The sequence below is a fragment of the Gadus chalcogrammus genome, chromosome 16, assembly GCF_026213295.1.
Source record: "Gadus chalcogrammus isolate NIFS_2021 chromosome 16, NIFS_Gcha_1.0, whole genome shotgun sequence".
Classification (NCBI taxonomy): Eukaryota; Metazoa; Chordata; class Actinopteri; order Gadiformes; family Gadidae; genus Gadus; species Gadus chalcogrammus.
In genome coordinates, this window is record NC_079427.1 from 7,296,969 (window position 1) to 7,313,894 (window position 16,926).

The window sequence follows — 16,926 nt, forward strand, 5'->3', positions numbered from 1 at the left end:
TACCTCCAGATGCAGCCCGACGGAACCGTTGGCGGCAGCAAGGACGAGAACAGCGACTTCAGTCAGTCCTCCTGGTCACTCTTTATAAACTAACTAACTAACTACTACTGTTCACTCTTTATCTACAAACACTCTTCACTCTTTATCTACAAACGCTGTTCACTCTTTAGAAACAAACACTGTTCACTCTTTAGAAACAAACCCTGTTCACTCTTTATCTACAAACGCTGTTCACTCTTTACAAACAAACACTGTTCACTCTATAGAAACAAACGCTGTTCACTCTTTAGAAACAAACGCTGTTCACTCTTTAGAAACAAACACTGTTCACTATTTAGAAACAAACACTGTTCACTCTTTAGAAACAAACTAACTAAAACTGTATACTCTTTAGAAACAAACCCTGGTCACTCTTTTAACAAACTAACTAACCAACTAACACTGTTAACTCTTCATAAACAAACACTGTTTACTCTTTATAAGCAAACACAGTTCACTCTTTATAAACAAACAAACAAATTAACACTGTTTACTCTTTATAAACCAACACTGTTAACTCTATAAACAAACACTGTTCACTCTTTATGCCTCTACATATCTCCCTCTCTACCTGTCTGTGTATCTACCTGTTTCTCTGTCTCTATACCTGTCTATGTGTCTACCTGTCTCTCTACCTGTTTTTGTGTGTCTGTCTAGCTGTCTCTCTAGCTGTCTCCCTTTCTACCTGTCTGTCTTCCTACCTAAATCTCTGTCTCTATACCTGTTTGTGTGTGTATGTGTCTGTCTAGCTGTCTCTCTACCGGTCTCCCTTTCTACCTGTCTGTCTTTCTACCTAATTCTCTGTCTCTACACCTGTGTCCCTGTGTAGCTCTCTTCAACCTGATCCCGGTGGGTCTGAGGGTGGTGGCTATGCAAGGTGTGAAGGCTGCACTCTATCTGGCCATGAATGGAGAGGGCTACCTGTACACCTCGGTGAGACACACACACACACACACACACACACACACACACACACACACACACACACACACACACACACACACACACACACACACACACACACACACACACACACACACACACACACATACAGTGTCATGGATCCCGCCAGTGAGGCCTCCTTCACAACTCAGGTTTAGAAATGAGTTGACCCTTATGTGGTTGAGACGGCCCACCGGCCCTGAGGACACAGCCTTTCCTTATCCTGGTCCCCACTCGGACGGCTTAAGAGTATATCTCCCCCTTTGTTCTTTGCATGGTTAAAACCTTATTCAGGCAAGAGCAAAGGGACCTCCTATATATACGCAATGTGTATATAGAATTAAAAAAAACAATGAAACGGATGTGTTCGTTAGGTAGGCTTTATTTTCCCTTGGATTTTTCACCCTTTTTGTAAATGTGAACTTCCAGATGATTTGGTCATTCCGGTATGGGTTTAAAGAGTTACCCTTTTAGATGAAACCGGCCCTCTATCTGGTACAAATAAAGATGCGTTAATTGTATAAATGTATTATAAAATTAAATATATATCGCTCCCTCCTTCTCTCCTCCTCTCTATCCCTCTCTATTCCTCTCTCTCTCGCTCCTAGGATATCTTCACAGCAGAGTGTAAGTTCAAGGAGTCAGTGTTTGAGAACTACTACGTCATCTACTCCTCCACACTGTACCGGCAGCATGAGTCCGGGCGCGCTTGGTTCCTTGGCATCAACAAGGACGGAGGCATCATGAAGGGGAACCGAGTGAAGAAGACCAAACCCTCCTCTCACTTTGTACCACGGCCCATCGAAGGTCCACACACACACACACACACACACACACACACACCCACACACACAGTCACAGACACACACACACACACACACACACACACACACACACACACACACACACACACACACACACACACACACACACTCACACAGACACACACACATGCACACTTTTATATATATATATATTAGTGCTGTCAGTTAAACGAGTTATTAATGGCGTTAACGCAAACCAATTTAACAGCGTTAATTTTTTTATCGCACGATTAACGCAATTCTTTGTTTTTTTTATTTCATTCTTTGGCTCAAAACAAAGAAGCAGTAGCCAGACTGCTATGTTCAAGGCAGTATGTTTGTATGTTCATCGTTTAATTGCACTATAGGCTTTTTTTTTGTATCGTCCTGTTTTGATCAGTATGCCAATGTTGTTATCAATAAAAAAACATTTGCGCAAGACAAGCCGATGCACTTCTCCATGTTGATAAGAGCATTAAAATGAGAAAAATTTATGGGACAAAGAAATCAAGGGATATTTACCATAGAAAAAAGAATTGTGATTAATCGTGAGTTAACTAGGACATTAATGCGATTGATCGCGATTAAATATTTGAATCGGTTGACAGCACTAATATATATATATAGATGTATGCGGTCATACTTTTAAAACATACAAAGTCCCCACATTTAACTGTGTGTGTGTGTGTGTGTGTGTGTGTGTGTGTGTGTGTGTGTGTGTGTGTGTGTGTGTGTGTGTGTGTGTGTGTGTGTGTGTGTGTGTGTGTGTGTGTGTGTGTGTAGTGTGCATGTACAAGGAACCGTCTCTCCATGAGATTGAGGGGCGTCTTAAGGACTCGGAGCTGAACATGGAGGAGGGCGAGAAGGGAGGAGAGGAGGAGGACGGGGAGAAGGGAGGACAACAGGACCTGCAGCAGGAGGACACTACCCGGCAGGAGGCCTCGTAGCCCACAGCACCTCCCCCGCCACACGCACACCACAACCGCCACCCCGGTTGACATGTTGACAACCACCGCGGTTACCATGACGAGGATAACGACAACCACAGCTACCGTGACGACCATCACTACCCCGTTGACCATGACAAACACCACCACTGTAACATGACGACAACCGCCATCGCGGTTCCCACTGTTCCCACATGGTTACCATGACGATGACAAACACCACGGTTACCACCTTAACCATGACAACAACCCCTCCATGTTTACCATGACAACACTGCCACCTCCATTAGAAACGTTACCATGAAGACACCCGCCACCACCATGTTTACCACCATGGCCATGACAACAGCGTCAACCAGAATTACCACGATTACCATGACAACCACCGCCATTACCATTACTATAACATTATGATGACACAGACGACAGCAGCCAATATTGTTACCATGACAACAAAAGCCACACATGTTACCATGGTTACCATGACTACCATTACCATGACGACTGCCACCCCATGACCCGTCAGCGACAAAACACAATTAAAAGCAAAAATTAAGAAAAAAAAATCCTCTTCTTGCCTGTGCTCAAATGTTTAAAAAAAATTGAACTAATTTTATTTTGAGGATAGTAAGAAGAACTTTGATCACATTTTATGCAAAAGCCCTGGTGAGACCACCCATCATCGCCATGACGACGGAGTGAGAACTTGAAGCCATGTTAGGTCCCAAACTGCACTTTCTCCCCCACTACTAGATGTTGTACAATATGTATACTAATAGACCCTCACCATCATCTCTCATTGGGGTTAGGGGTCGGGGTTCCCAGATAAAAGGGGGGGGGGGTTAGCAGACACTGCCTATATAACTGAATGGTGGGGGCGGGGGGGTAAGTACTGTGTTGAACTAGGAGATGATGAGTAGTCACCCTTCTAGACCAGAGTCGACACCTTTAAAACCTGGAGACCTAGACCACGCTAGGCTTTAAACATGAGGACCTAGACCAAGAGAGACCTTTAAACCTGTCGACCTAGACTAAACCAGACCTTGAGACCCAAACCCAACTAGACCTTGACAAAGCTGACCAGTTAGACCCAGCTTAAGAGCTAGGCCAGCTAGACCCAGCTTTAAACCTAGACCCAGCTTCAGACAGACCCAGCTTTAGACATAGACCCAGTTTCAGACAGACGCAGCTTCCCAGCTAGACCAAGCTTTAGACGCAGACCCAGCTTTAGACATAGACCCAGCTTCAGACAGACCCAGCTTTAGACATAGACCCAGTTTAAGACAGACGCAGCTTCCCAGCTAGACCAAGCTTTAGACGCAGACCCAGCTTTAGACATAGACCCAGCTTCAGACAGACCCAGCTTTCGACTGAGACAAGAACTTTAGAACTTTGAGGCGCCTACGCATGAAGAGCTTTCAGCGTTGTCAGCATGGCCAGCATGGCCGGTTGAGCTAGCCCAACCTGGCATTGACACTGCCCTAAGGGAAGAGGTGAGCTTGGATTCCTCACTTTGACGCTGCGCTCAAAGTTTAAACTACTTAAACTCTGACAAGCTGGACTCTGAAGAGCGTTCAATCAGATGACTGCTTCATTTGATGTTCTAAAACATATAGAATCTCAATGCTAATGAATGCTTTATGAGCCCAAAGGGCTGAGCGCCCGACTGCTGGCCGGCTCGATTGTAAAGGCCCAACTCGGACGCTCATCATGTGTTGACCGCAATAGACCAAAAATCAAGCTTTAGACCTCTAGACCTAGACCAAGCTAGACCTTTAGAGCTAGACCCAGTTTTAGACCTTCAGATTCTCACGGTCTGTAGTGGACAGTAGGTATAAACCTGCCATCAGGGGCCAGAGACCCAGAGAGTGGGTGTGGTCCCTTGCTACAACCACACAACAGGAAGTAGTCGTGGCGACTGGGCCGTCCTTCCTGGGGTCTTTCTGAGACGTCAGGGTGGAGAGGTCGGAGGTCATGGAGGGTGACTATCAGTCCCTAGTTGATGTGTTTTAATTTCATTGGTCACCGAGTTACGAATGGATGAACCAATCAAAAGCCAGGTCTTACTGCCTCTGAGATCGTCTTCCAATAGGAACCGTATGAGGGGGGAGGGATGGGAGGAACCTGATATTCACTTTACTTTCTCCCCAGGGTGTCTGAGGCCTCAATCCGTAGTAGCCAATAGGAGCAGAGCGCAATACAATTAGAATGTTTCGAGGTCTTATGCCACTCCCCTCCCTCACCCCATGAAGCACTGCCGCCCCAACCATGTGATGATGTCATAATCAGGCGACGCGTGTGGTATTTTTGTTGCTTCTGAGAAATCATTTCATAACTGCAGCAGGAAGACAAAGAAAATAAACAACAGATAAAACCAACGAGCACTGCCCATTCCTCTCTGATCATATCCTGAAGGTGTGCCATAAAGGTTTATCTCTAGGTCTAGAACAGGGATGGGCAACTGGCGGCCCGCGGGCATGCGGCCCGCGACCCGCATGCCCGCGGGCCGCATGCCCAATCAGCCCGCACATAATAAAAATATATATATATATATATATATAATAATAATAATAATTGATCGAGTTACAGAAAACTCGTTCAAGAAAGATGAGAAGAATTCATAGAATTCAAAGGCAAACCCATGCGTCTAGTTTGCTTAGAAGCGATATCAGTCATTAATAGATATCCACTTAAGTCGCCACTACAACTACTACAACTGCTTGTTGGGTTTGAGTTCATTGAGTTGTTGCACTTAATGTTGGGCCACTGTTTTCCAGTTTTTTTACTTCATTGAATGATGATGTATGTGAGCCCTTTGCACTGACAAAAATACTGACCATTCATGTGGCTGTTTGAGCATGGAAAACATGAAATTAATGTATGTTGGTTCAATTAACATACCGTACATAGGTTATGATTCTGGACGATTTTTTAGGTAGTGGCCATCGCCAAAATGCACCAGAATACAGGAAATCATCTACCAAATTCAAAATGATGTAGCTTCTCTTAGCTCACGTTTAGTTGAAGTGTGCAGTCATGTGGCCCTCCGATGGTTATGATAAAAAATGTGGCCCTCTTTATCATGAAAGTTGCCCATCCCTGGTCTAGAATATAAAATATTACATATCTCATTTTTATATGGTCTAAAATATTACATATTGATTATATTATACACTATATATGATATCAAACATTATTATTAGGTCTGACTACAATATTAAACATTATTCTTATTATAAATTATATATTATATTTTCAAATGTATTGTACATTGCTGTATCTCTGGGTCTAGAATACTATACATTATGCACAACAACTGAGAGTTTTGCACATTGTTTCCTGTTTCATTACGTATATATTATATTATTAGTTATAGTAGTCATTTATCCAGGAGATATTGCTTGCTGTTATAGTATAAGTGAAATTATATTATAGTTATATAATATATATCTACTATATATATATATATATATGATATATTATATTATATATATCTACTAGATATTTATAATGTTATATTACAAGTCATGTTATATTTCTAGTCCAATTATTTTAGTGTTATTTACCAATAAATGGCAAAGTTTTGATTAAAGAATACAATACATTCACTAAGAATATAAGTTAAACTACAATATTTATTATATTATATTGTTAAAGTTATTTCTCCACTAGATGTACGTGTTATATTGTATTATAAGTGACATTACATTATTGGTGTCATTTGACCACTAGATCACACGTATATTACAGTTTATGCGATATATTTATTAATTTATATATAGTATATACATTCTCCTTTCGGGATGAAAAAAATAACGTAAAAAATAATAACATATACCTCTATCTATGTTCGGTGTTTTGTTCCAATAGTTCATAAACAAGTCATCTCGCAGCGAAACGCCGCAATGACGCACACAAACACACACACGCACACACGCACACACACACACACACTCACACGCACACATGCACACACGCACGCACGCATGCACGCAAACACACGTACACACACGCAGATGTGCAGTGGCGGGGGGCGGAGCCTCGACCGGAATCAAAGACGATAACTTCCTATAAACATCAAACTCCGCAGATATTCAACAGCAATCTTCAAGATTGCTCAAGATTGAATCTTGATCTCCTTCCGCGTTCACTCTGTCTCCATGACCGAGCAAGTGACGCATGTAAACACAAACCCAACCACTTTCACAGAGAACATCGTCCCGGGCCAGGCTCGGTGTGTAGACACAAGTACCCGGGGAGAACACGGGACCAGATGTGTGTCCTGAGCTTATGACGTTGGCCCGAACCCAGGCTCCCCAGGAGCCGACCTCTGGAAGGAGACCAGTCCGGGAGCGAAGCGGCACCGGGCCCTACAGCATGTGAGTGTGACTAAAACCCGCTGCCAGTTCATAAGGTTCACAGCAGGTTGGACCTCCCAGCGGAACAGCCTTCACCCAGAACCGTTACCCCTCAAACCTGATCTTTAAAACCGGCTTACTAGAACGGTATAACAGTGTCAATACAGTGTTCGAGGTATTTATTAATGTAACGTTATTCACCGAATCAAGAACTGTAATGGCTTTTTTTAATAATGGAATCACCGTATCTACGACTGTGATAGCGGTAATAATTAATGGAATCACCGTATCTAGATCTGTAATAGCAGAATTTATTAACGTAATCACAGTATCTAGAACTGTACAAGTGGTGTGTAATAACGTATTCACCGTATCTAGAACCGTGAAAGTATGTTAAAATGTTCATCGTATCTTATGTGTTATTTATTTACGTGATCTGAGGGCTCCTCCTCACCTCAGTATGGATAAATTCAGTACAGATTGAATACGTGGAATCCATACTTCACATTGGCTAACATTCTGATCGATGATTAGAATACCTCCAGTCCACCCTCCCCCACGGTCTCTCTCTGTCGAAGGTTTAATGGAGCAGGTTTCAAACTGGCCCAGTTTTATCCATGTAGCTATATCCAAAATGTCATTGCACACAAAACCCGAACCTCTCTCTAGAGTGGTGTTCATCTCTCTCTCTCTCTCTCTCTCTCTCTCTCTCTCTCTCTCTCTCTCTCTCTCTCTCTCTCTCTCTCTCTCTCTCTCTCTCTCTCTCTCTCTCTCTCTCTCTCTCTCTAGGTCAGTGTTCATCATTTTCTTCTTGTGTCTCTCGGCCACCGCTGGCGAAGACTCTACTGCTATCACTACATCCAGCGACCAATCAGGTGTGTGACAGTTCTTACAGATGGGCTGTGATTGGTGAAATTTGGGTCTTTTGTCACTAACAACCACATTTAAACTGTGAAGGTCCGAATGATATATGTTGTGTGGAGATGATACGTTTAGGAAAAAGGTGAGAGAGGGTTAGTTTAGACATTCAGTGAGAGATGGTTAGATGAGGTAGATGGTTAGACGGTTTAAATGTGTGCGTAGGTCTGACTCTCTTTGGTCAACATCAGCCGGATCAAAGTTCCACAGGAAACCAGAAGTGACGTCACTTTAACCACTTCAACAGATCCGTAATGTCATTCGTTTTGCCTGCAAAATCGTATCGACTTGTTCTCATACAACGTAAAAATCCCCCTTAGATATCCATCGCACACACACACACACGCACGCACGCACGCACGCACGCACGATGGTATGGTTAGAGGTTGTTAATGTTAATGTTATAGTCACTTCTCCTCCTCTCCTCCCCTTCTATCTCTCCTCCAATCAGAGCTCCTTTGTCATGACTGGGGGATGAGCGTGGATGCGGTGCGTGTTATAAACGGAGAAGCTGGTTGGCTGTTCTGTCCCCTTTTCTCCCACTCGCTCTACAACTACAGCTCCGCCCACAGCAGTGGTCTCTCCCTCTTCTGGTACCACCTCCCCCCTGAGCAGGACCTGGAACGTCCAATCAAATACAGGTACACTAGTAGAAACATGTCTGTTGTTTTTGTATTGTGCATCATGTGTGTTATTGTGTATTTATTGTGTGTCTGTTGTGTAGCCAGAGGGTGAGTAAGGATAGAGAAAGTCTGTGGTTTCAACCAGCCAACGAAAACGACACCGGACAGTACATCTGCACGTTACGGTACGTCTACTACTGGTACTACAACAGTACTGCTAGTATTGATACTACAGTGCATCTGTATGTTAGGGTACGTATACTGGTACTCCTACCAGTAGTATACTATTACTACTAGTGATAACACCTACCTGCTCCTTAATGGCCTGTCTCTTTACTGTCTAACCCCTACCTGCTCCTTAATGGCCTGTCTCTTTACTGTCTAACCCCTACCTGCTCCTTAATGGCCTGTCTCTTTACTGTTTAACCCCTACCTGCTCCTTAATGGCCTGTCTCTTTACTGTCTAACCCCTACCTGCTCCTTAATGGCCTGTCTCTTTACTGTCTAACCCCTACCTGCTCCTTAATGGCCTGTCTCTTTACTGTCTAACCCCTACCTGCTCCTTAATGATCATTACTGTCTAACCCCTACCTGCTCCTTAATGGCCTGTCTCTTTACTGTTTAACCCCTACCTGCTCCTTAATGATCATCTCTTTACTGTCTAACCCCTACCTGCTCCTTAATGGCCTGTCTCTTTACTGTTTAACCCCTACCTGCTCCTTAATGATCATCTCTTTACTGTTTAACCCCTACCTGCTCCTTAATGGTCATCTCTGTACTGTCTAACCCCTACCTGCTCCTTCATGGCCTGTCTCTTTACTGTCTAACCCCTACCTGCTCCTTAATGATCATCTCTTCACTGTCTAACCCCTACCTGCTCCTTAATGGCCTGTCTCTTGACTGTCTAACCCCTACCTGCTCCTTAATGATCATCTCTTCACTGTCTAACCCCTACCTGCTCCTTAATGGCCTGTCTCTTGACTGTCTAACCCCTACCTGCTCCTTAATGATCATCTCTTCACTGTCTAACCCCTACCTGCTCCTTAATGGCCTGTCTCTTGACTGTCTTACCCTATCTGCTACAGGAACAGGACATCCTGCACAAAGATAGCCATGTCCCTAGGGGTGGTGTCGAGTGGGACTGACTGTCCGCATCTGGTTGCCATGGTGCCACTTAAGGTGTATATACCGGTCCAGGAGGGGACGGAAATGAGTTGCCCGGGCCTCGAGCACGCCGCCAAGATGGCCGACAGTGCCCCCTCGGTCAGCTGGTACCATGTAAGACCCTCAAGAACCCGCCAAACCTAATCAAAGAAGACTCTCTAGTCCCTGTGATTTGACCGCCACGTGTTTCCTGACCCGCAGAAATGCAGCAAGTACCCGTTCTGGGACAACCAGCGCGAGGTGAAGGGGGACAAACTGTTTGTGCACAATATGGGGCTGATGCACGAGGGCCTGTACTACTGCCGGGTTAGCTACACCCGCAAAAGCCTCCCACTCAACTTCACCAGGTCCCTCAACGTCACCGCTGTCTGTAAGAGAAGATCCCCCTACCAACACTACTGGTTATGTTATTGCTACTGATAGTACTGGTATTATATTAGTACAATTACTTCTAGACTGCGGCTAATACGACCAGTACCACTATTAGTGTTAAGGCCTAAAAAAATTGTTTGGTTCCGGTTTCCGACCGACCCTGTCAATTTAAGTGCGACCCAAATTATTTTATGAGCTTTATAAAAAAAACAAAAAATTTTTTTTTTTTTGATGCTAACTATAATTACGTTTTGGTACAGCTCTTCATTCTGTACAAGGATGAGCGAATTTTCTCGTTTTTAAATTAAAACAACCTACCTATCATTCGCTGCCGCTGGAAAAAAAAAAAAAATAAAAAAAAATAAATTCCCTACCTACCCATGACCTCAACTGACAACCAACAGGAACCAAACTTTTTTTTTTTTTAGGCCTAAGACTAGTATTATTACTACCGCTAGACATACTTGTGCTACTAGTACTACTACCAACAGGTTTTGTTGTCCTCAGCCCCCAGTTTTACTTCCAAGGTGCCGGTCATTCTGATCCCAAACAAAGAACTCAAGTTCCCCGTCAGACTGGGTGAGTAACCGTGGAGATCACAGCATCAGCACCAGGGTACCCGGGCGCAGTGGAGGGCTTCGTTGTCATGGTGATAGAGCATCTGGTTGTTGTTGGAATAGAGTGTTGATTTTTTAAATTTCCCCTGGGGATCCATAAAGTATACATCTATCTATCTATCTATCGTGATTACATTAGAGGCTGCTTAGGAAGTACTAAGGTAGTAGGATTGGAACAGACCAGTCGTACTAGACCAGTCGTATTAGACCAGTGGTATTAAACCAGTGGTAGTAGACCAGTCGAATTAGAACAGTGGTATTAGAACAAAAGTATCAGCACATAGAGTCATACTAGACCAATAGTACCATACCAGCTGTACAGGATAGGGATGAACCGAATATTCGGCCACCGAAAATGTTTGGCCGAAAATGGCCCAAAACATAATTTTCGGCTGAAAAAAATACACCGAACAAACTACACCGAAAGAAAAAAAGTTTTCCTCATTTATTTAAAGGTACATTGTTCTTGAATTCTTGCTATAAGGTATGCTGGAATGTTAGAAAACGTTCAGTATTAAATAAATATTTTGTATAAAATTTGTATCAAAAAAGTTTACAAAGGACATGTAATTGTTTGATTTATGCAAAGGTGAAAAATTAAAGCAAAATGAATGAAAAACAGCAAATGCCACATTCGGTATTCGTTTTGCGGCTTTCGGCCAAGAATTTTCATTTCGGTGCATCCCTAGTACAGGACTAGTTTTTTTGGCTTATGGTGGGGGTGAGGCTTTATGTATGGTTAAGGCTTGAGGTGAGGCTTTACATATGGTTAAGGCTTGAGGTGAGGCTATATGTGTGGTTAAGGCTTGAGGTGAGGCTATATGTGTGGTTAAGGCTTGAGGTGAGGTTATATGTATGGTTGTATGGGCTTGAGTTGAGGCTTTATTTGGGGTTGTGTAGGCTTGAGGTGAGGCTTTATGTGTGGTTGTGTGGGCCTGAGGTGAGGCTCTATGTGTGGTTGTGTGGGCCTGAGTTGAGGCTTTATGTGTGCTTGTGTGGGCCAGGGAGGGAGGCCAAGCTGGTGTGCCGGGTGACCTTCCCCTTCGTGGAGAACAGTCCCCGGGACATCTGGTGGACCGTGGACGGGAAAACCCTGGACTCGCTGACCCACACCCGCTTCTCCGAGACCAACCGGTGAGTAACTACCAGTAGAACCAGTAGCAGACCTGTTGTACTGGGCAGCTCCCAGTACAGCCGGCTGAAGACTGTGTTGCTATGTGTTCAGTCGGGTAGAGGGGGAGACCTATGGGGATCAGACGGTGGTGAGAGAGCTGCTGTTGACGGATTTGCAGAGAGAGGACCTGATGAAAGAGTTCAACTGCTCTGTCAAGAACAACAAGGGGTTCTCCACCAAGAGAGCCCAGCTCCAAGAGGAGGGTGAGTCACGTCACCATGGAAACACCTCTTAATCATCACTCATGGCTAACCTAGTCTCCCTGTCTGACTCTACCTGTCTCTCTCTGTACCTGTGTGTCTCTCTACCTGTGTGTCTGTCTACCTGGGTATCTCTCTGTGTTCCTACCTGTCTGTCCCTCTACCTATGTGTCTGTCTCTCTACCTGTGTTTCTCTCTACCTGTGTGTCTGTGTGCGTGCGTGTGTGTGTGTGTGTGTGTGTGTGTGTGTGTGTGTGTGTGTGTGTGTGTGTGTGTGTGTGTGTGTGTGTGTGTGTGTGTGTGTGTGTGTGTGTGCCTAACTGTCTGCCTGTCTACCTGTGTATCTCTGTGTGTACCTGTGTGTGTGCCTACCTATCTATCTGCCTGTATGTCTGTGCCGCAGCCTACTCCCCCTCGGTAGAGCTGGGTTGTGGTCTGGGGGGCACTCTGCTGCTGATGCTGGTCCTCTTCCTGGTCTACCACGTGTTCTGGCTGGAACTCCTGCTGCTCTACCGTTCCTGGTTTGGAACAGACGAGCGCTACACAGGTACATGTGACTCCGGACATGTGACTTAACAGACTGTTCCTATTGGAAGGGCAGGCGTGCCGTGGTTGAAGAGCGAGTGCTCTTTGGGGGACTCCTCGCCTCTATCGATGTACAATCAGTATGTCACATGCCCTGTTTACACAGGAAACATATCTAGATACTAACACTGCTTTCTCTTTTAATTTTCAATTGTATCTAGATTCAAGTCTCCCAGTTGAACTAGGGGTATAAACTGTGTAAAAAGTACACCGGTGTGAATTTGCGCTACGGTATGAATTTTGACGTTAGCGTGAGACCGGTGTGACCGTTAGACAGTGTTGTGTCAACTTGTGTGTAAGTAAAGTAAAGTTACGTGCAAGTACTGAAAATATGGTAACGAAACGTAGTTCCTTTTTCAATTCGGCGCGACATTTATTTTCCCAGGGACAGATTTGACCGCGATACTTCCTTCTCACACAGTATGCAATTGCGCAAGCATGAATGCGCAATGTGCTTGCGCAATTGTCCCTTCACAAAATCTCATTCCACACCGTACGAGACAGACACTGGTAGCGTGAATCTGTCTCTGCATCTCAGACATCGCTTCTGCAGACATTATCCAAAGCCAGCCCCAGACAAAAAAGAGATTAACAAATGCCGTCACTTTTTACCTGGGTATGGACACGGTTCCCTTTCAAAATGTTGATAGAAAGGGCTTTAAAGAGATGCTCAAAACACTCGATCCCAGGTACGCGTTACCTGCCCGCACACACTTCCACTTGCCAAATTGAGATGCAAAAATAATATGGCAAGGTCTGCGAGCAAATGCAGACAGAAATCCATGCTATCAATATTTGTGTATTTCAGAGATGGAAGTAACTTTTTCTATGGAGTTTTGCTGCCTAACAACCAGTATTTTTCCCCTTCAGAAGCAATTATATCGAAATTAGAAGGTACAATTAACATACCTCAATATAATACCGTTACCGTCTTGCCTCAAATCATACCGTGATATACATTTTAGTCCATACAGTACAGCCCTAAGTAGAACCAGTAGAACCAGACTGGTTGAACTGGGCCTGGTGCTTTTGTATCTGAATTAGTGAATATTGACATTGATAATATACTTGATAATATAATATACTATAGAAGCAGACTATGGTTCTACTGGGCAGCTCCCAGTAGAACCAGCAGAAGACAGATTAAAGCATTTCTTAAATTAAAGCTGTGTGTGTGTGTGTGTGTGTGTGTGTGTGTGTGTGTGTGTGTGTGTGTGTGTGTGTCTGTGTCTGTGTCTGTGTCTGTGTCTGTGTCTGTGTGTGTGTGTGTGTGTGTGTGTGTGTGTGTGTGTGTGTGTGTGTGTGTGTGTGTGTGTGTGTGTGTGTGTGTGTGTGCGTGCACGCGTGTATATGTGCATATGTGTGTGTGTGTGTAGATGAGAAGGAGTTTGACGTGTACATCTCGTATGTGCGTGACGGCGAGGAGGAGCAGTTTGCTGTGAGCACGCTGCGCCACGTCCTGGAGAATCACCTGGGCTACTCGGTCTGCATCTTCGACCGCGACAGCCTTCCAGGCGGGAGTAAGTACTGCTGATTACCACAACTCGTCCTAGTAGTCCTAGAACCACTAGTACTAGTTATACTACTGCTGCTAATAGTGGCACTACCGCTGAGGAACTAAAATCAGAAAACACACCCCATTCATGAGTACACCATCCATCCATCCGTCCATCATATCCCTCCATCAGTTCATCCATCCTTTATGTCCCTCTATCAGTTTATCCCTCCATCTTTTAGTTTAGCCATCCCTCCATAATATTCCCCCATCCATCCATCAGTTTATTCATCCATCGTTCAGTTTATTCACCCATCCCTCCCTCCCTCCCTCCCTCCCTCCCTCCCTCCCTCCATGCCTCTCCCCCCAGCCATCACCGATGAGACGCTGAGCTTTGTGGGTCGCAGTCGTCGCCTGCTGGTGGTGCTGAGCCCGGGCTTCGCCTCGCGGGGGACCCAGGCCCTGCTGGAGCTCAAGGCCGGACTCGACCACATGGCGCTGGGGGGACACCTGCGGGTCATCCTGGTGCAGTACCGGCCCCTGAAGGGGCAGGCCTGGGTGGGGGAGCTGCGGCGTGCTCGGGGGGTGCTGGCGGTGCTACGCTGGAAGGGGGACAAGTCCAAGGAGCTCACCTCCCGCTTCTGGAAGCGTCTGCGTCTGGAGCTACCCCTGCAGAGGAGAAAGGACTCTGAGCTGGGGACTGCCAGGACCTATCAGAGCCAGAGTAGCACCAGCTCCCAAACCGGTCTGCTCAGCCCCGGGGGGCTGGCTGTCCACAAGGCTCAGTACGGTGGAGGGAAGCTGTAGCCCCCCCCCCCTCACCATGACGTCATGACGTTCACCTCCCCTCACAGCTGGAGCCCCCCCACCATGACGTCATGATGTTCACCTCCCCTCACAGCTGGAGCCCCCCCACCATGACGTCAACACGTTCACCTCCCCTCACAGCTGGAGCCCCCCCACCATGACGTCAACACGTTCACCTCCCCTCACAGCTGGAGCACCCCCACCATGACGTCAACACGTTCACCTCCCCTCACAGCTGGAGCACCCCCACCATGACGTCAACACGTTCACCTCCCCTCACAGCTGGAGCCCCCCTCACCATGACGTCAACACGTTCACCTCCCCTCACAGCTGGAGCACCCCCACCATGACGTCAACACGTTCACCTCCCCTCACAGCTGGAGCACCCCCACCATGACGTCAACACGTTCACCTCCCCTCACAGCTGGAGCACCCCCACCATGACGTCAACACGTTCACCTCCCCTCACAGCTGGAGCCCCCTCACCATGACGTCAACACGTTCACCTCCCCTCACAGCTGGAGCACCCCCACCATGACGTCAACACGTTCACCTCCCCTCACAGCTGGAGCACCCCCACCATGACGTCAACACGTTCACCTCCCCTCACAGCTGGAGCACCCCCACCATGACGTCAACACGTTCACCTCCCCTCACAGCTGGAGCCCCCTCACCATGACGTCAACACGTTCACCTCCCCTCACAGCTGGAGCACCCCCACCATGACATCATCACATTCAACTTGTCCTGTGCCATCAAACCTCCTGTTGAATATATTATATATAGATTGAGTATTGACATGAGTTTCGAGATGAGTATTGAGCCGAGTATTGAGCTGAGTAATAAGCTTAGAGTGTTCTAGTACTAAACACATCATGTACCAAACGACATTTACATCCACTTGAATAGTGGACTCCATCAATGATGGTGCGATGACTTCCGTTTAATGTAAATGTATTTTTATGGAGTTAACGTAGAAGAATATGTCTTCTCTGTGAGCCAAGCCGTTATATGTTTTTATCCAGCAATTCTTGAAATATATTTTTTATACAACAAGCATGTTTTAAACTGAAGGTGGGAAACACATTCACCTCTTCTAGAGTGAGGCGCTCTTTGACACATGTGGTATGACGGCAGGGGAGTTACCCCAGGGTTGGTTCATTCAGTACCGGTACCCAGTACTGCTTAGAAGCTAGTAGCGGTACCCAGTACCAATTATCTAGTACTGGATGGCCAAACCAGAGAGACCCCAGAGGTCAATGAACAAAACCCACTGCTGCTATCTGAGGTTTTTGTCTTGAAGCATACATAATTTATTCGAAAGGCTCCGGCTAAGAGAATTGTGTAGTATTATCATGCTATTTTTGAATATATGTTTGCTTCATATTATATTTTTTGATGTAATTTACGTTGTCCATTCTTCCAAATACATCTTATTTTGCTATACCCTGCTGGACTCATTTCTTTCTGCTTCTCATACAACATTATGTAAGGAGGTTTTTAGTATGAATTATGTTGTAAGTACTACATATTAGTGTAGTATTTTGTTAATATGTTGTTAGCATGTAGTATTTTGTTAATATGTTTTTAGTATGTAGTATGGTGTAGCATGTAGTTAGAAGGTTAGTAGTATGTAATATGGTGTGAGTGAGTATGTTGGTTGTATAGTAAGAATGATGTTCGTATGTAATATGTAGTTGGTATGTAGCTAGTGTGTGTTTTGTGTCCTCTAGACGTGTCTGAAGCGATCCTGCACTCGATGCAGCGTAGTCGGCGCCTGTTGCTAGTCCTCAGTCCACAATACCTGAAGGACAAGAGCTTCAGCCTCCTGGAAGCCCGGCTGGCCCTGTTCCTCCACCAGAACCCCCAGACCCTCCAGCCA

The 16,926-nt window shown here is 45.4% G+C and overlaps 2 protein-coding genes across 5 annotated transcripts in view; both read left to right on the plus strand.

The window, feature by feature from the left end:
- LOC130406409 (fibroblast growth factor 12-like) overlaps window positions 1–3,520 on the plus strand; it is a 13,040-nt gene extending 9,520 nt beyond the window's left edge. For all 4 annotated transcript variants that reach the window (XM_056611968.1, XM_056611970.1, XM_056611971.1 and 1 more), the window contains exons 2-5: window positions 1–61; window positions 869–972; window positions 1,590–1,788; window positions 2,568–3,520. The exon at window positions 1–61 is cut by the window's left edge and continues 47 nt beyond it. In XM_056611968.1, coding sequence (XP_056467943.1) covers window positions 1–61; window positions 869–972; window positions 1,590–1,788; window positions 2,568–2,731 — 528 coding nt within the window. In that variant the 3' untranslated portion in view covers window positions 2,732–3,520. The remainder of the gene's footprint in view (window positions 62–868; window positions 973–1,589; window positions 1,789–2,567) is intronic.
- A 3,249-nt stretch (window positions 3,521–6,769) lies between these two features.
- Window positions 6,770–16,510, plus strand: LOC130406397 (interleukin-1 receptor accessory protein). Its single transcript, XM_056611943.1, has 12 exons — window positions 6,770–7,110; window positions 7,879–7,964; window positions 8,459–8,648; window positions 8,732–8,815; window positions 9,716–9,908; window positions 9,996–10,164; window positions 10,674–10,745; window positions 11,788–11,917; window positions 12,009–12,160; window positions 12,561–12,704; window positions 14,119–14,262; window positions 14,608–16,510. The coding sequence occupies exons 1-12, from the start codon at window positions 7,022–7,024 to the stop codon at window positions 15,042–15,044; spliced, it is 1,890 nt and encodes a 629-aa protein (XP_056467918.1). The 5' UTR covers window positions 6,770–7,021; the 3' UTR covers window positions 15,045–16,510.
- Window positions 16,511–16,926: the final 416 nt, after the last annotated feature.